The 20,060-nt window shown below is 48.3% G+C and overlaps 1 protein-coding gene across 1 annotated transcript in view; it reads right to left on the bottom strand.

Annotated features, from left to right (window-relative positions):
• LOC108790679 (extracellular calcium-sensing receptor-like) overlaps positions 1–10,800 on the bottom strand; it is a 12,660-nt gene extending 1,860 nt beyond the window's left edge. The window contains exons 1-6 of the mRNA XM_018560991.1: positions 10,598–10,800; positions 7,179–7,473; positions 4,479–5,420; positions 2,561–2,731; positions 960–1,187; positions 774–849 (exon numbers count right to left, since the gene is read on the bottom strand). Of these exons, the coding sequence (XP_018416493.1) occupies positions 774–849; positions 960–1,187; positions 2,561–2,731; positions 4,479–5,420; positions 7,179–7,473; positions 10,598–10,800 (1,915 nt within the window). The remainder of the gene's footprint in view (positions 1–773; positions 850–959; positions 1,188–2,560; positions 2,732–4,478; positions 5,421–7,178; positions 7,474–10,597) is intronic.
• Positions 10,801–20,060: the final 9,260 nt, after the last annotated feature.

Below are 20,060 nucleotides of genomic sequence, written 5' to 3'. Positions count from 1 at the left end.
GCAGGGTGTCACCCGTAGCATGTACTGGGTGACACCCCACAGTGACACCGGCAGAGAGAGAAGGGAGCATTCACCCGGCAAGATAAGGTATGCCGCTGGGTCCCCTACTGTCTCGAGCAACTGTCGGGCTCTCGGTCCATGAGCAGGTGCCTGACTTTTCAGAGGGGGTGACACCAAAATGAATGTCAGTCATTTTGGTGTCAGCACTCCAATGGTGTCACCCAGGTGCGGGCCGCACCCCTGTAGTGACTCCACAGGTGCCCTGTGCACTAACCCTCCCTCCCAAAGTTGTTAAATAAAAGTTTCAGCAAGAAAAAGATCATCAGCATGGAGGTCAGTTTATCAGTCTCCACTGGTGGATCAGTAAGTGCTTTTGGGGCTGCAATGGAACTGCGAACCCTAGACAGGCTAGGAGGACCCAATACCTCCAGGGGCTCCTTCGGAGGTGAGCGCTACATCTTGTTTTCAGGTCCAAAGCGTGACTACATTATTTGTAGTTAGTATACTACACTTGTGCTAATCTCTAGTTCAGCTTCTTGATGTGTCCTATCTTCTTGGCTTTGAGCTTGGCCAAAACCAGTCCCACCATCTCTACTGAATTTGCCTAAAACCTGTCAAATTAGGGATAAATGAGTAGAACATATTGCCCCATAGGGACAATTCATCCCAGTAGGGACTGGATTGCTTGGGTTTTGTAATTCAATACAGAAGCACGGCAAGATTTGGGAGCAGTATGTAGGTACCTACTTGTTTTATTGGAGATAGCTCCCAACGGGCAAGGCACGCAGTCAAAGCAACAATGAGGTTTATCTTGACGTGAGGTCTTCCGAAATCCAGGAGAGCAATTTTCTGAACATACAGAAGCAGGCGGCTAAAAATAAATTTTGGCAAGGTGAGACAATGCACTGGAATGATGTTCTCCTGAAAACCAAATGGACTTTTCCCAAGGCGTGTTTTACCTGATCGAAGTGTTCTCCCCATCGAATGGCGCTCTTGTTGATGAACAAATCTTGACCCATCGCCGCACCGCTTTCATAACTTCCTACTTGCACCCAGCTGGCCTCTCCTGTCAGTTCCTCCTGCCAGCTAATGATGTCGTAAATTGCAGGAGCGTTTCCAAGAGAGTCGAAATACAGGTCGTCTTCAATGTTTCCTTTCAGCCGAACTCTCTTAAGGTAGTAAAGAAGCTGTAATGGAAGACCAAAGGCAAGAATGACCGAATATGGTAATTCTACGGGCAGCTTATAGTTTAAGGCCTCATTCACACACAACGCAAGCAAAATTGTATATTACGTATATACGCGTCTATGTGCGTATATACGAGCGTATGTGCGTATATGCGTGCACTATTTGCATTCCCAGAATGCATCATTCCTAATGGAAATTTTAATGAACTGTACGCACATACGCGCAAAAATACGCAGAAATACGCTGCCCGGACGCATCTCGGTTCCATTCTGTTTTTGCGCATATATACGCTGCGCAAATATACGGCTCCATACGCGGCTATGTGTATGGAGCCATTCATTTGCATATGTTGCATATGGTACAATACGCACGTACGCGAGGTATATACGCGCGGCAGTGTGAATGAGGCCTTACTGATATGAAAGTGCCCCTGTGTCCAGACCATGGACTATTCATGTATTCTTGACAAACAACAAAAGACCTTCAACACCTCTGCCATTCCTGACCTCTGAAGCTGCTTTTGATGTCAAATGATTTATTCTCTCAGATCTTCAATGATATCAGCAGACTCTAAAGTTTTTTTTTTACAGCTTAGAAACATCTGTTTGTTTATTAGAGGCCTGGAGGCCTGCCATAGAACAACACAGTGCCTGGGTCGGGTTTGAAGATTCATTTTTCCACAGTGCTTATACAGGTATTCCTCACTTAACGACCGAGTTCCGTTCCTACGACCAGGACGTTAAACGAATTGGTCGTTAAGTGAGGAACTCTATACAGTACTGTATAGCGTTGCAGATGTACAGTACCGAACAGTGTACTGTACATCGGGCAATGAAAATACTTACCGGGACCCGCAGTGAAGATCGGAGGACGTCACTTCCGCCGGCGACACGTCGCACTGACGATGACGCGTAAGGTCGGAGGTCGATCGGCGGTCCGTCGTAAGTGCAAGTGGTCGCAAAGCAGGTAAGTCGGTAACCGAGGAATGTCTGTAGTTACAGAGATAAAGGAAGGCTTGTTTTAAAGTACTTTTGCCGCTTGTTGGGAAACTATAAATACTTTAGTGTGTATGATGTGGGAACAGGTTCACTGTAAAGTATAACTAAACCCAACTAAACCCAACCCAACAAAAATGTATCTTACCAGTCCTTAGATGTGGTGGCTTCTTTAGCTTAAAGTGTTCTTGGCAGTGCTGGTGGAGGGATGGAGCGGTGCCGCCCGCCCCAGCCCAGTAATAATATTAATTGTTTCCACCCCTATCAAATCTGTCACTGGCCTTGCCTGCGGCACCCGGGGCACATCCCCCACTAGCTTCAGCACTGCCCCCAACCACCCCTGTGCCTCCCCTTTCCCCAAACTGAGCCACTGTTACCTGGCTTCTCCCCACTTTTTCTATGTCCTGCAGCCTGAAGGGCTGACGAGATGCCCCGCCTCCTGCAGAGCCCGCACGGTACTGAGAGTCGCGCATTCCTTGTGACAGCCGATGCTTGAGGCAGTGAGAGGTTGCCCTGGAGCCTCCATGCCGCTTCAATGAGGGCCCAGCCTGCACGGCATCAGAGGCAAAATTTTCTCGCGGACCACCATTTGGCGACTGCTGGTCTATACTCTCATGTTTAGGTAACTAGTTTGTATTGAGATTGTAGTCCATGCCGGGAGCGAGCTTGGAGCGGTGTGTGGTTTACAACACACATAGGGACCATGGTGAACAAAAGTAGCCCCCCTCCAGAAGGAAGGACAGTGTCAGCACCAATTCAGAGATGATTGGAGGATCTACAGCCGAGTGATACACAAAGAAAGTACAGATTTGTCACAGTTAAGATACTTGAATGTATTTTTAAGATGTAACTCCGGAGTCTAGTGTCACTCTAATTTTTCAGAACATTTTTAGCAAGTACAGAAAATACCTGCTGATCCTGCCTGAAATGACATGTCCTTGTTTTTTTTTTCTACAAGCTAAACAAAGCAAACGAAAGAAGCAAAAACATTCTTATCTTCTTCTAAAGTATGAATCCCATCACCCCAGTGTAAACATTGGCAAACATATCTGAAGTTCCGCCTGGGTGACAAATATGGCTCCCTCAATAGATACAGTGGAGGAGTGAGCATAGCCACCCAGGGACAGGAAGTGTGTTATGTGCAGGATTACCAGGTGCAAGTAGAGGAAATAAAGACTGAACAAAGAAAACTAATTATTAACACTTCATCTAAGGACTGCAATATATTACATTTTACCTTTGGGATTTAGACACGCTTCAAAGCTGAACTCCAGGCAGCTATAAAATACACAAGTGAATGCAGCTTTCTATTTATTAATAAATCATTAAAGTTTATGGCTGGGCAAAATACAAACAAAAATACCGTTCCCATACCGGAGGAGGGAGAATCCCCACAAGCAGGGCAGCCATCAGAAATGTTGGGGCCCCTTACACGGCTTTAGGCCGGGCCCCCCTCGCGCCGCTTGTCGCAGGGCTTAGTGACGCGATGGACTCAGGGCTTAGTGACGTGCTGGGCGCAGGGCTTAGTGACTGGACACAGGACCCACCTGAGAGTGACCCTGCAGAGCCCATCATAGATGCTGCACAGCCCATCTGAGACTGTCTATGATGGGCTCTGAAGGGGAATCAGGTGGGCTGGTCAGGGCTGCATCCCTCCGCCCCCTCCTAGCTCCTCTTACCTGCACACATGGCCTCGTCTGCCGCCTGACCGGCCAGAAGTGACGTCACTTCCAGCCAGTCCGACATCAGACGAGCAGCGTCGCTGATGGGGCCCTAGCTTGTCTCAAAGCCGCTAGAGTGGCAATGCTGGGGCCCTGTGCTGCTAGGGCCAGGCCTCCGCCTCCTCGCCCTTCACCGTCGGCCGATAGTTATATAAGGGACCCAGGCGGGCCCCCCAGGCTGCCCGGGCCCCTTACATGAGTATCAGCCGTACCCCCCTAATGGCTGCCCTGCCCACAAGGGACCAGTCAGCTGCTGTGCTCGTACACTAAGAAGGAGCATGCTGGCAGGAGGGGACAGCAGAATGACAAAGAGATGAGCTCATCAGTCTACTGACCAGTCACAGGCTAGGGGAAGGACAAGATCTAAAAGTGTCACTGAACCCCAGTAGAGAAAAATCAGGTCTCCTTCCCTGCCAGAGAGGGATGTGTAACTCTGAATTGGCTGGCCAATAATACACCTTCTTTGGCAGATAAAACTGCTCCCTTATATGAATTTCATCTGTGCAATTAGCTATTTACCTGGAGATCAGCTTTAAATATGTTCTGTATCTATACACATTGGTGACAACCTAACCTGCCATGGCTGAAAATGTTGAATGTCTGCACAGTGACCGGTGTCCAATGATCTGATCATGTTCTGACAAGTAGCCATGTCTTGGAGAGCTTTGGCAATCATCTTCACTGCCTTATAGACATTATATGTCACTCGGAGGTCATTAATGTCTGAGAATATCTGTAGAGAAGCAGCGTCCTCCAGTCCTGTGCATAATGGCTTTAAAGAAGATGGAGACAGTGAGGCAAATGTTGACATGTTATTGAGGGAAGAAGGATTCAGAGCTGCAATAGGAGCTGATGATATGTTCACGGATGTTGTAGAAGGTTCTAGGTTAACATTATATGGAGGAAGCAGGGATGAACGGTTCTCTCCTGGGGGCCAGCGACAGCTAAATGCCTCCTCCCAGAACTCCAAAAACAATGGGTGGTTGTTGAATTGGTTAGGATGCAGTTCCCATACAAATTTTCTGAAACCGGGAGCAGCCCCATTACGAAGAACAAGTCCTAGAGAACCTTTCAGAAAGTGGGAGAGCCCAGAGCCTACCAATCTCGGAGATGTTGACCAAGCATCAGCTGTTATCCAAATTCTGTCTTTACGATCTCCATTGTGTGCCAGCTCTAACAAAACTGGATTCAGGTAGGCTTCAAGGGAGAAGACAACCACCACCTTTGCTGTTGACCCCCTGATGATGGCTGCCACGCGATACATTTCTTTCGCAGAAGAAGGAACGTTTTCCCAAAAGGCTAAGCATGCGCCAGAGGCCCGCAGCTCTTCTATAAATGTCTGGTCCAGGGTGGAAGCACTCGTTCCCTGAGTGAGGAGACCCACCCATATCCAGCCGAAGTCTTGAAGGAGCCGAGCAAAGCCTTTAGCTTGTGAGGAGACTGTTGGGGCAACACTTAGAGTTGATGGGAACAGGAAATGATTGCTGAGCTTGGCTGGAGGAGTGAAGTAGCTGATCTGTAAGAGTTAACAAACCAATAATCTTCAATATTAATATTGTTTGGCTTGGACGTAGGGATGCACCGATACTGTTTTTTTGGTATCGAGTACAGATATTTTTTTTAGTGGTACTCGCCGATACCGAGTACCGATACTGGAAGTCCCATTAAGGAAGCCAGGTGGTGTGATGTGACTCGCCACCTGGCTTCCCGATTAGCACAGAAGCCGTCTGCACGCTCCCTCATCACCAGTTGACGAGGAAGCATGGATCCGGCTTTCTAGCCAATCAGGAGGTTGGGTGGCTGGTAATGACTTGCCACCTGGCTTCCTGAATGGCCAGCTTCTCGGCCAATCAGGAAGCTAGGCGGCGAGTCATTACACGCACGTGGCTTTCTGATTGGCCGGTAAGATGGCTCCATCCTCCCTTGTCACCAGGTGACGAGGGGGCATGAAACCGGCTTTCTGGCCAATCAGGAAGCCAGGGGGTGGGTAATGACTTGCCGTCCGGCTTACTGGTTGGCCAGCTTCCCAACCAATCAGGAAGCTAGGCAGTGAGTCCTGATCCTGACCACCAAGTGACGAGGGAGCATGGAGTCGGCTTACCGACCAATCAGGAAGCCGGGCGGCATGTAATGACTCGCTGCTCGGCTTCCTAAACCCAGAAGTTCAGGGACCGAGCTAGGCATTGGAGCATTACTCGTACTCGGCCAAATACTCGGTATCGGCACCGATACCGATTCTAGCATCGGTATCGGTGCATCCCTACTATGATGTAAACACCAACCCAGAATTTCCTTCCTCGTTAATGAAATTCTTTATATTTTGACTCTGACCTTAACATTTGTGTATGCAGAATGTGTAGATATCTAAAAGATATAAAGCTACATAAACCTAATTCCCAGTGACTGGTTTGGATTCTCTTGTGTGGTTCCTGGGTTTCCTCTTCACCTCATATTGTCAAATACAATTCTATAACTCTCATAAGAGAGGAAATATTATTCTTGAATCCTGGGATGTCATCACAGGTTTACTAAAACAGCCAGCAGCAGCAGCAGCAGCAGCAGCAGCAGCAGCTGGAGAGAGGGACATGCCTTACTGTGGGCCAGTCCTTGGGAGTTACCAGTGGTCCTATGGGTCCAACTGTGGGCTGAAGTGTGACTATTGGCGGGGGAGCAGAGAACTCCCTTGCCATGGTTACACCTAAAGAACAGGGTGAGCTGGCCAGGGAGAGCTAGAGAAGCTGCCCCACCAGCATATGTGGCTATGGTTCTCCAACTTTGCTGCCACTTGTAGTCCCAACCCAGGTGGTGCTGACACCACTAGCGCTAACCCCAAGGGGTGGCGAGGTGACGGTCACCCTGCACATAGGCAGCAGGTTGTGGTCACCAATCTCTAGGGAAGGAAATAGCTGCTTATTGGTGTGAATATTTCCCATTTTAAGCACTTTGCTGCAGACAAAAATAACTTACAAACTTAGGACAGAGATATGTGATAAGAGGCTGCAGTCCTACAAAAGCCCATGTAATAAGCCTTAGCTTCTCATCCGCTTTACTTTAAGCTCTAAAGACATCAAATCAATACATTCCTGAAATGGAAGAGGTAATATACTCATCTCTCTGGTGGCCAGGACAGGAAGTGAGGGAACATTTCTCTAACAGAGCCACGGATAGCAATGAAAATCCTACAGGGGTTCCAATCCTTCCCTTGCTAACCAAAACTAGAAAGAAAGGTTTTTGGCTCGACATACATTTTAGGATGCTGCCAGCGACGCCATACCTGAGGGTAATTATGGAGTCCAAACACACCGGCCAGACTGAGCGCTGAGTCTTCCCCTGCGTCTCCGAGCACGGCGGACAGCAATGGTGGTGGGCCCCAACAGCGATAACTTAACGGCCCTTCAGAACCCCCAGAGAGAAGCCATGCCGCTCCCCTTAGGGCTACTGCTGCATCGGTGCAAGAGTCCATCACTGCTGCCCCCAGCGTCAAATTTGTTAGCACTTCAGGAGTGCGGTTCACTTCCTCCACGGCAAAGAGGAACGCCAGAACCCAGCGGAAGGAACGAAAACTGAACCTGGTAGGGGGGAGAAGGAGGAAGTTATCAGGAAAATATATAACACATCAATTGCTTTAAATCCCTGACCTTATAAGATCTTTCAGAAGCAGCTTTAGATGTGGGAGGAGACAAAGGAAGGCTGTGGAGAAGGGCCCTGTGTCTTTTTCATTATGACTGTAGCACCCCCCTGACCTCTAGGAGCATGTGTGGGACTTCAGAGGCAGGGTGGCCTGACATTTGTAGCGCTCACCCCCGAGGGAGCTGCTGAATGACTGGACTGATGTCCACTCCAGTAGTATAATGCTGAATAACGGTTTATTGAACATCTTCAATGGGGAGAGAGGATATGGGGGTTCTAAGCTTCCAGGGTAACCGACAAGAGACCTTGACCCACCAGACCTTGTTAGCATATCAGTGTAGATCCACTTGGGAGGCATCGGATGGTGACTGATGTAGCAGATGAGCAAGCAAGAACACAGATTTGCATCAGGAAAGACACCGACATACTCCTGAAGTCCTCCAAATTCCAGGATACTTCAAGAGCCATCATTGGTACTGGGTCTCTTCTTCTTACAGCAACGCTGGCCTCCTCCATGTTGGAGGCCTCAGGGAAACCTTTCCCTCACACCAGCTCATGCCCACCCCCAGGCCTAGACTGGCTGGCAGGCTGAACAGCACCCAGCCCTAATCCATGGCTGGTCCCGGCTAGTCTGAGCACATGGCAATTCCCTCCAGCATATGTACCCTATCCCAGCATGCACCACTGCCTGAGAGAAACCCAGTGATTGGCTGCTGAACTGTACATACACTACAGTGCCTCTCATTGGCTGTCCCACAATATGACAGAGTCACACTCCGCCCAGGGGGGTACAGGCAAGGCTAGACACCTGGAATTAACCAGATAACTGCCACTATAATTCCAGCCAGGTTGTCTACAGCCTCGGCCATCACTAAATGTCTAGTAGCCACATCACAGAAGGTATGAGTCTTTAGCTGGTTGTGAGATGCGAATGTAAAGTTGGGCGCCAGACACTTTAAGGACTCTTAAAGATTTTATTTCACAAGCAAGTCATAGGAGATAAGGGCTGCAGACATCTAAGACAGTACAGAACTCTAGACTTGCTGACCACTTCCCAGCTTCACAGTGCAGAGGGCCTTTCAACTGATTGCAGTAACACTGTGTATTGAAAAACCTTAGCTGGGCAGCAGACATAGCACCTAACTCCCTAGGTGAGACACCAGACTTCCTGCAAGGTCCAAGCTTATTCTGGCTTCTCTGGTACCTTCAGCAGATGAAGGTCCTCCCCAGTTCTCCATCCCAGACTGGGTCCATACCTGACCACATGCAGGCTGCAGCCCTGGTTAGACAGCAACTCACATCACACACCCACCCCCAGTCAGGAGGCCCAGGGGGGAAAAAGACACTCACAAGCCCTGAATATTTATGTCCTCCACCAGCATGCAGCACTGACCATGAACCTCCTAGTAATTGGCTAATTGGCTTCTCACCCACATTCGATGTGTTATGACCAGTGTCCCTGACATTTGTGTGCTATATATGTTGGTGTTTGTTCTATATGCAGCCTGTAGAGTTGTATATTAACTTTCCACAATCTCATTTTCAAAATCAAATACACGGCGTGAAGTTCCAGCATTTGTTTTCAGTGAGTGTTTGGTTGGCCACATCCGTTGAGCAGTAATGTCACCCAGCACAGTCAGCTTAAGGAAACCACAGGCATGTCCTCATTGTGAGTGAACTAAATAAAAACCATAATAAAAGTCACTCCATAGTAACCTATAAAAGTCTATGTTTTATTTAAAGTAAGTGACCTTAGACCTTGTAATATCTACTGTAACCTGCGTGAAAAAAGCAAAAAGGAGCGCTACAACCTAACACAGTGACCGGTATATGAAGATGAATATGTGACAATTTAATAAATGTTCTAAATGGATATGGCAATCCAATGGTAATCCAATAGTAAAAACGGCACTCACTTGATGCGAGCCATTTTCACTATTGGATTACCATTGGATTGCCATATCCATTTAGAACATTTATTAAATTGTCACATATTCATCTTCATATACCGGTCACTGTGTTAGGTTGTAGTGCTCCTTTTTGCTTTTTTCTCCATGGTACCATACAGGACACCTCTGCCTGTTTTAGGAGCTCGCACACCTACCACCGGTATCCACAGTTTCCACCAATCATTCCATACAGGGGTAGTGCGTCTGACATATCTCAGTTTTTCTTGCTTTGTACTCTGTGTGATCCTCCCGTGATCCATCACCCCTCCAATTCTGATGACCGGTCTGCTGAAGTCAACTCTGTATGCTGGTCTCTGACTGGTCTTTCTGCCGTTCCTCAAGTTGATGTCATCCAGCTGGGACTGTAATCAGTGCAGGACCACTGCCAACGTCATTATGAAATTGTCCAAAATGTCTTGGTATGCTGATGCCTTTAGAGTTCCCTTCACTGGAACTAAGGGGCCAAGCCCTGCCCCTGAAAAACAACCCCCCACCATAATCCCCCCTCCACCACACTTTACACTTGGCACAATGCAGTCAGGCAAGTACCGTTCTCCTGGCAACCGCCAAACCCAGACACGTCCGTCGGATTGCCAGACAGAGAAGCGTGATTGGTCACTCCAGAGAACACGTCTCCACTTCTCTAGAGTCCAGTGGCGGCGTGCTTTACACCACGGCATCCCACGCCTTGCATTGCACTTGGTGATGTAAGGCTTGGATGCAGCTACTCCGCCACACTTTGCTTGGAGAACCTTTGGAGTGCTGGTGACTTACTGTTTTTTTTATTTGATCCAGCGGTGCCATCCGCTGTCATTTCAGCACCCCCCCCATTGGAAGTTGGGGCATTTTCAGTCAGGGGTGCAGTGGGATCCCCTACATGACTGTACTCCCTCTCAGGAAAGGTTCTTTTAAAATGCTGTAGTGGGAAAATTTCAGTAGCCAGGTTGTGAATCTGCCTAATTTTCTTCGGTTGGCATCTACATTTGTTAATCTATTGTGGTCACTGAACGCAAGCTTTTCCCATCTCTATAATCAAAGTTGCTCATTTGAACTGACTGGTGTCTGACTTCTACCTATCCTTATATTAAGATCTAGGTACCCTTTATATACTCACTGTTGGCACGAGTGAAGGCTTGGTGGTGTCCTGAAGGTTTCTGGTTCTGTCCCGGGATTTAGGTGCAGAGGAAAGACCCCACCGATAAGAATATCGGCCTTCTGTACATACCCGGTCACCCCCTGATGGTGCAGGACACACTCAGTTTTCACATGGATGAGATGGTGGAAAAGAAGGCACAAGCTTACTGCCACAGGTGACATGCTCTGATGAGAATCAAAGTAAGAGGAAGGTGGAAAACGATTTTCTAATTTCCAAAACTGGTCGGTCAGAATTTATTCGGTGCCGGTTCTACCAGTTCTGCTTTACAACTCCATAGTTTTATATTGGTTTTATATCCAGCAGCTTTGCAGCTAAATGCTTGAAATATAGCTGACTGGAAGAGTATTTAAATATCTTTACCCCCGGAGGAGCGAAGAGGCACCTGGGACTTTCCAAAGAAGAAAATGAGAGGAAAAAGAAATGTATAAACACAGTTTGATTTGAGAGTTGGGAAACGTCATCAGAGATTCGGTGAATTCTTCAAATCCCTCCATTGTAGACATATGAAGCAGAGGGGAAGCAAAGGAAAGATGACTATTTGTTGCTGGAAAAGGGGGCTGGACGGGGTGGACAGCATTAAAGTGAACTTACTTCTTTGACCTGCACAGGCAAACCATAGGTTCACTTTTTACTTGTCACACATGTTACAGTCGGACGGTACAATTTCCTTTCTGGATTGGGAAAGCTGGTTCCTCAGGAAGATGCTGAATAGATAGGTCCTTCTACCATCCCCTAGTGGTGACCCGCCCTGGACTGAACCATGCGCTCACCAACACACAGGACCGTCCCTATAATAAGGCGCTCTGAGGCTGTTGACTCAGGCGGCATCTCTTTGGGTCATGTAGGGGAAAGGCAGGTAGAATGGCATGGCCACTCTGCTGCACAATGTTTGCAAGGGCCATGCACATCTCTCCGCCCAGCTCCTAACATTCTTTTTTGCCCCCTCCCGGCAACCAGTCACGCCACTGGCTCTGGGCAGTGTAGCACCCTGCTAATAGGAGTGCTAAAATATATCTGTAGTCTAGTAGTGTTAGGGCTAAGGTTGTGGGTCCGAGTTGACGAGTAGGTCCTCCCTTGCAACCCCGTCTGCGACCACTGGGGTTGACAAACAGTGTGCGCAGGCAGGGGGTGCACGGGTGCCGGGTGTTGACTCCGGGTTGCTTCGGAGGAGTGGAGACCTGATAGGGCAGTTAGCCGTCAAGTTGCCCAACGGGGAGGTCAGGAGGCAAACTGGATCCAGCACAGGCAGCACGAGCGGTACTGGGGAAGTCCAAGGGATCGTCAGGAACAAGCCGGGTTGGCAACAGGCGGGCAAAGGCAGTACCGAGGGTAATCCAGAAGAGTCGTCAAAGGCAAGCAGGGTCGATAACAGGCGGGCATAGGCAGTACAAGGATTAAGCAAGAGAATCGTCAGGAGTAAGCCAGATCACAGGTTTCTCTGAAAAGACAGGAGCAAGACAATGACATCCATACAGGCTGAAGATCACTCAGCACTGAACGACTGATCAGATGCGCCTTATATAGCCCAGGGATGGCCTATTGCGCATGCGCCGGCGCGATGACGTCACCGGAACGTATCCGCGTGGTGACGTCACGCCGCGTGACCCCGCCGGGTCGTCTAACGTCTGCGCCTGCGCGGCCTGGAAGCGCCGGCGGACGTCCCCTTCGTGCGCGTGCCCGCACAGGAGCCTGGATCGGGACCTGCCCTGGCCTACGGACCGGGACCCGACATGGTCTACGAACCGGGACCCGACAAGTAGTCTGTACCTGCCTGCTGTTGAGTGTGGTACCACACAGAGCAGAACAGCCAATAAGGATTGCTATGGTCATTTATGTCTCCCAGCCAATCACTGTAGGGCAGTAGCAGTGATGCATGCTGGGAGAAGATATAAATGTTGAGTGTGGCTGATGAAACAGTCTCTTCCCTCCCCCAGGGCCTTCCTGGGGGCAGGATGCCTGCTGCTGAGAGACAGAATGGGCTAGGCCTAAGCCTGGACACTGGGGCCTGAGTCTGGAGGTCCAGTGGTCAGCCACTTATGTTGGAGTTGAACATAGACAAGAACCTTGAAAGTACTGCTTGCCAGAAGTTCTCCCCACAGATTGCCGGTACAGCTTAAAGGTCCAAGTCTGTGATGGCAGCAGTTACTATGCTCTATTTCAAGTACTAGGAGTCTACCTTATCTTGTATGTACCTGACCCTCTTTCCCTGGAGTTCAGCAATAAAGAGAATCAGCTTGGATCTATTGCCTGGACTTCACTTTGTCGGTCGCCACTGGATGTGGTAAGTGCTATTACAGCCATGTGTTTTAGAAATCCCTAGACAGGCTATTGGAAGACCCGATCATTCAGCGGCTCCTTTGGGGGTGAGCGCTACAGCAGCATCACTCTCCACCAGCACCAGCCCCCCCCCCCTAGCTTTCAGGGTGGCATTAATGATAGGGACTTTATTTAAAAAGAAAAGCCCTACAAAAGGAAGTTCTATTACAGGGGTAGCCAAACTCCGGACCCCCAGCTTTGGTGAAACTACCAAATCCCATGAGGCATTGCAAGATTCTCACAGTCACAGACATGACTCCCGGAGAGAGATGCATCCACAGCTTTTACCACAGCTGGAGGGCCGACGTTTGGCTACCGCTGCTCTATTACAAAAGTGTGACAATGACAGGGTGAGCACAATATCTACCACTTAATGCAAACACTCTTAAGACCAAATTTGAGAAAACAGTATGGCCTATCTATAGTGCTGAGACCCTGACTACGGCTCTCTGTCCCCAGGCTTGAATCCTGGCTGCACACTTCCACCTTTAGCAAAGCTTAAAGTGCTGCCAATCACAGCCCTGCTCTCCTTTCCTGGTCTCCAACAAAATGGCCGAAACCCATACTGCACTGAGGACACTTCCTGCTTACTTTCTGCACTCTCCAGTCCACTGGTGGGAGACAGAGGGACAGCCTGTGGCGTGGCCAATGCCTAGGCTGTGCGGCCACTTGGTGGGCTACAAGACCATTTATTTTAACACAAAATGTTCCATTGGAATATATACGTCTATTTTTTTTTGTCATGTTATTTACCTGTAAAAGCCTCCCTTGTGTAGACATCCAAAAGCCCTGAGACTGCTGCTGGGTTCCCGCCATCATGAATGAGATGTCAGTCACCCCAGCAGACTCAAAGCTGTCAATCAATATCTATACTATAGCACCTCTCCTGGCAGCTGCATACAAGGTTATGTAGGGGGGTGAGGGGAAGGACGGCGGAGCTGGGCCAGCACAAAGAGTACTTAGACACTCCCAGAAGAAGAGTGGGCTATTACGTGTCAGGAGAGAGGGGGGGCTGTGCTTGGACATTGACTCTTGCTGGTGTTGTCACATTTTCTAGGTTCAACGGCACATTGCAAGTGAAGAAAAAGCTATATATGGAAAGAAAATACAAACTGCAAGTAAGCATTTGAAACACTTGCTTTTTCTGTGCTTTTACCTGAAAAAAATTTGGTGACAGGGTCTCTTTATTATGCCCTTACATGACATGTTCTGGTGTGTTCCAGATACGCTATATGTTGGTGAACACCTGACCATCACACCTATATGAACTTGTTGGGCATTTCATTCTAAAGCCATGGCCATTAATATGGAGTCCTCACTCAACACCCCCTTCTCCTTCACCAACCCCCAATCCCCTAAAGAGACTTGCCACAAACTTTTGGAGGATGACTGTGGGCATTTGTCCCGTTTGTGAGGTCAGGTACTGATGTTGGTTGAGAAGTCTTGGCTCACCACCAGCGTTTCAATTCATCCCAAAGATGTTCAGTAGGGTTGAGGTCAAGACTCTGTGTAGGCCACTTGAGCTCCTTCACATCAAACTGGTAAAGCCCAGTGTCACTCCACCCTGAAGACTGGGGACAATACTGTGAATTAGGGATACACTGATACAATTTTTTCTGTATCAAGTATGAGTAACGATAATTTCTTTTAGCTACTCGCTGATACGAAATACCGAAACCGGAGGTCCCAAGGCGTGTAATGACTCGCCACCCAGCTTCCCAATTAGCCGAGAAGCCATCTCCCCGTTCCCTCATCACCAGGTGACAAGGGAGCATGGAGACGGCTTTCAGGTAATGATTAGCCGCCTGGCTTCCTGATTGGCCAGCTTCCCGACCAATCAGGAAGCTGGTGCGGCGAGTCATTACACATTCCTTGGCTTCCTGATTGGCCAGAAAGCTGGCTCCATGCTCCCTCGTCACCTGTTGACGAGGGAGCAGGGAGATGGCTTCTCGGCTAATCAGCTTTCCGGGCCAATCAGGAAGGTGGGGGGCAAGACATTATCCGCCCCCCACGCCCTGGCTTCCTGATTGGCCAGGAAGCCAGCTCCATGCTTTCAGGTGGCTTCTTGGCCAATCAGAAAAGCTGATACCGAAGTTCTAGTAATGGGATAGGCATCGGGAGCATTCGTACTTGCCCAAATACTCGGTATCGGCACCAATACTAGTATTGCTATCAGTGCATCCCTACTGTGAATGCAGGGTGCAATGGACCTGTGGACGGTGGCACTGACATCATCACATCATCACCACTTTCTACAGAGGTGTGTTCAACTGATGAAGGCCTGGACTCAATGTTGAGCTTTAACAATTTCCCCTAATTCTGGCATTGTTTGGGTAGGGGCTGAACCTTAGACTGGTCTTTAGACTCCTGCACATGCTATCCGTCTTTCATGAAGCTGATGGGACCCATAATAGGAAGGAAAGTGTTACATAACATAATAGGAAGGAAAGTGTTGTCGTGCTTAAAACTGTTGGAGAAGTTCAGTCCTCGTCTTGCACACACAGTGGTACAGGTTCACTTATATCATATACTTATATATCACGGTCTGTAATATGTGAAGAAGTGGACAGGGCCAGACAGACACAGCAAAATGAAGACTTGTAGAAAATGGGAAAGAAAGATAATCGATGGCAATGATGAAGAACTAAAACATACTCCTGGTGTTAAATGTGACAGCGCTGACTGTGACCACCAGAGGGAGCTCTCTTAATGCTAATGAATGCCAGCGCTGAGAACAACACATACAATACATGGGATACACTTGTAAATTTAAAGCTGAATTCCAGGGATGAAGTATTATAAAGTATTATAGACAAAGCATGATACGTTTAACAAACGCTATTGCGTTTATTTGAATGACATTCTAATGCATCTACAGGCGGCCATGTACGGCAACCCAGTGCAACGTGTGGTACCGCAATATCATGCAGTGTGCTGGGGGAACAAAATAGTGCACGGGTTACTTTTTCTCACTACACCGCAATGCTAGGAGGAGTGTTAGGGTGCCATTCAAATGAATGGCAACGCAACATACCAAGGGCATCATACCACACGCTAGGTGCCAATCACCAATAGTAGAGAGATGCTGAAATAGTTTAGGATTAGGGATGTCCTCATACCACTTTTTTAAGACCAAGTACAAGCACTTGCCCTCAGGTAGTTGCCAATACTGATTACCGATACTTTTTCTTAAAGTGACATGTGAAATTTTTTCTAAAACAACACAGACCGATGATTTTAGGGCAGTTTCACACCAGGGCTAAATACAGATGTCACCAGAACTGAATATGTGTCCCCAAAGCAGAACACATGCCCCCAAAGCAGAACACGTCCCCAAAAGCAGAATACATGTCTCCAAAGCAGAACACATGCCCCTATGGTAGAATAGTATTCTGCTTTGGGGACATGTTTTCTGCTTTGGGGACATGTATTCTGCTAGTTTCGGAACATGTGTTCTGAGAATACATGTCCCCAAAGCAAAATTGATCTCACCAGACATGTGGACATCTGTAGTGGCTCTGCGTGCACTCCACCACATCGGCGATGCTGGCCCCCGGCCTCTTCCATCAGCAGAGCGTCTCCGTCGGCCATCTGGCTGACCATCTCCACTGCTGGGCCCCCTGAACTCCATCCTTCTCCCGGCCCAGTCCTAAACTGTCAGTGGGCGGCGGGACCCCCCATCTTTGAGCCCTGGGGTGGCCGTTCCGGCTCCACCGCCGATAGTTGATAGAGAAGAATGTGGCTGGAGTTGCAGACAATCACCATTTTCAAATGGTGACGTCAAAATCTGTCCCTTGACGATCGAAGAACGTCTTCTGAATGGCCGATTATACCGAGTGAGTGACCCCCCTGTGGTTTACAGGATCCCTGTGGGCCGACCAGGTATATAATTTGCATAATTACATTGGACCAGGCTGGACTAATATAAGTATTCATAATGCTTTATATTTGGAGTTCACTTTTAAAGCATTTAGGGAAACCTTGACTGAAGAATAGAAATTGCCTTTGCTGACCTTCTTCATATAGGTTCTTTGTATATAAAATGCAATTATGATAACTGCTTAGGCCCCTTTTTAAAAATTGCCCCCACCCCCCCATCTCCACCCTAAATGCATACTTATTCGAATTTCCCAGCCATGGCCACGATCTATGCATGCTGATGGACGCTTGTGCTGTTGATCTTCATGGACTTCTATGAGGTCATCTACCGAGGGCCTCCTGTATCAACAGACTGCCCCAAAGCAATCTATAGATTAGGCTCCACAGGCACAAGATCAAAGATATTGCAATGTCATCCAAAAACACTTCAATGTACTACAGTCAAAGGATCTCCTGGAATCACACTGAGACCTTGTTTCTTCAATTTCCCTACTTCTTCTGAGGGTGGCTTGTTGAAGAGACTGCGGCAGATCTCACCTGACCTCTCGACTGATAGGTGACTCACCTGTCCTCCTGATAGACAGTGGCCTGACTGACTCCCTGACCTTTTCACAGACTCACCAAGCGCCCTGCTGGGTTATCTGACCCATCTGCCTGACAATGGAGTCTCCCGGTCACCTGATTGACAGAAGTCACCTTACTTCCTGACTGACAGTGGAGTCACTTTGCTTCCTGACTGACAATGGAGTCATTCAATCCCTTGACTGACAGTGGAGTCACCCAGTCCCCTGATTGACAGTGGACTCACCTGGCCTTTACACTGACAGCTGACTTACCAAGTGCCCTATAGGGTTATCTGGCCCATGTGCCTGACAGTGGAGTCACCATTTCCCCTGATTGACACTAAAGTCACCTGGTTTCCTCACTGACAGCGGAATCATCCAGTCCCTTGACTGACAGTGGTGTTATTTGGACTTCTGATTGACAGTGGACTCACCTGACCTTTTCACTGACAGCTGACTTACCAAGTGCCCTATAGGGTTATCTAGCCTATCTGCCTGAAAATGGAGTCACCCAGCCACCTGACTGACAGTGGAGTCACATGGCTTCCTGACTGACAATAGAGTCAAGCAGTCCCCTGACTGACAGTAGAATCCCCTGGCTTCCTGCCTGACAGCAGAGTCATCCAGTTCCCTGACAGTTAAGTTACTTGGACTTCTCACTGACAGTGCAGTCACCTGGCCCTTTCACTAAGAGCTGACTCACCAGCCTGACAATGGATTCACCCAGTAACCTGACTGACAGTGGAGTCAAACAGTCTCTTGACTGACAGTGGATCCATCCAGTCTACTGACTGGCAGTGGAGTCATCCAATCCTTTGACTGACAATGGAGTCACTTGGCTTCCTGACTGACAGTAGAGTCATCCAGTCCCCTGACTGACAGTGGAGTCATCCATTCCCCTGACAGTGGAGTGATCCAGCCCCATGACTGACAGTGGAGTCATCCATTCCCCCTACTGACAGTTGAGTCATCCATTCCCCTGACTGACAGTAGAGTCATCCATTCCCCTGACAGTGGAGTCATCCATTCCCTTTACTGACAGTAGAGTCATCCATTCCCCTGACAGTGGAGTCATCCATTCCCCTGACAGTGGATTGATCCAGTCCCTTGACTGACAGTGGAGTGATCCAGTCCCTTGACTGACAGTGGAGTGATCCAGTCCCTTGACTGACAGTGGAGTCATCCATTCCCCTGACTGACAGTGGAGGCATTCAGTCCCATGACTGACAGTGGAGTAATCCAGTCCCACGACTGACAGTGAAGTAATCCAGTCCCATGACTGACAGTGGAGTCATCCATTCCCCTGACTGACAGTGGAGGCATTCAGTCCCATGACTGACAGTGGAGTAATCCAGTCCCACGACTGACAGTGAAGTAATCCAGTCCCATGACTGACAGTGGAGTCATCCATTCCCCTGACTGACAGTGGAGTCATCCATTCCCTTTACTGACAGTGGTGTTACTTGGACTTCTGACTGACAGTGGACTCACCGGGCCTTTTCACTGACAGCTGACTTACCAAGTGCCCTATAGGGTTATCTGGCCTATCTGCCTGAAAACGGAGTCACCCAGCCACCTGACTGACAGTGGAGTCACATGGCTTCCTGACTGACAATAGAGTCAAGCAGTCCCTGACTGACAGTAAAGTCATCCAGTCCCTTGACTGACAGTGTATCCATCCAGTCTACTGACTGGCAGTGGAGCCATCCAATCCTTTGACTGACAGTGGAGTCACTGGGCTTCCTGACTGACAGTGGAGTGAGACAGTACACTTACAATACAATTCAATACAATACAGGAAGTTTAGGAGGGCCCTGCTCATGAGAGCTTACAATCTAATGGGAGGGAGTTATACAAAAGGCACTAATTGTAAGGAATGAGTACAAATATTATGTGGAAGTGGGAGAGTTATTGAAAAAAAAAAACCAATACCAATAATAATAATCATAATAAAGTAATAATAATAAAAAAATAAAAATAACATAAAAAAATTACTGTTTTTCTCTGTGTATATACAGATATATAATACATATAGTTAACAATGAATCATTTTCTTGTTAATAAGACAAAAATAATAATTTTCAGCCGCAGTCCCTCCCGGGAGAAGCTAATTTCATAGAATATAATGACGGCCTATTTGCTGGCAGAGACTGAACCTGCGTCCTGTCCGCAGGGAGCGTAGAGTTTCCATCTCTCCTTTGCCACACACACAGAGCCGGGGGGAATGCTCAGTCCTATGATGAGGCCTCCCCGGTGTCACACTGAGGATCAGGTGGGGTAGGAGAGGTAATTATGTGTCATTAGGTGCTTCGGCTGACATCTGGGCCCGGATGGAACCTCGGAGGGGAGGTGTGTGTACATTGCGCCGTCTCACACACAATTACCTCTCAAATTGTCATGTAATTGTCAGAAACATTATCTCCTGAGCCTGATGCCACTTACAGCCCAGGCGCCTCATACGCCCCGGGACCACCTGAGATCGTCTGCTATGGGTCCCCCTGGGACCACCTAAGATTATCTGCTGTGGGTCTCATACAGAGATGAGGAAAGATTTCAGAATCTAGTACAGGAGACTTGGCAGCCATTAATACAATTGTATATATATAGATATATATATCTATATATCTATATATCTATATATCTATATATAAAAAAACTAGATT

This window comes from Nanorana parkeri, unplaced genomic scaffold (genome assembly GCF_000935625.1).
Source record: "Nanorana parkeri isolate BGI_ZX_2015 unplaced genomic scaffold, ASM93562v1 scaffold491, whole genome shotgun sequence".
NCBI classification, from domain to species: domain Eukaryota; kingdom Metazoa; phylum Chordata; class Amphibia; order Anura; family Dicroglossidae; genus Nanorana; species Nanorana parkeri.
Note: the sequence above shows the minus strand (reverse complement) of the source record. Positions and strands in the feature narration are given on the sequence as shown.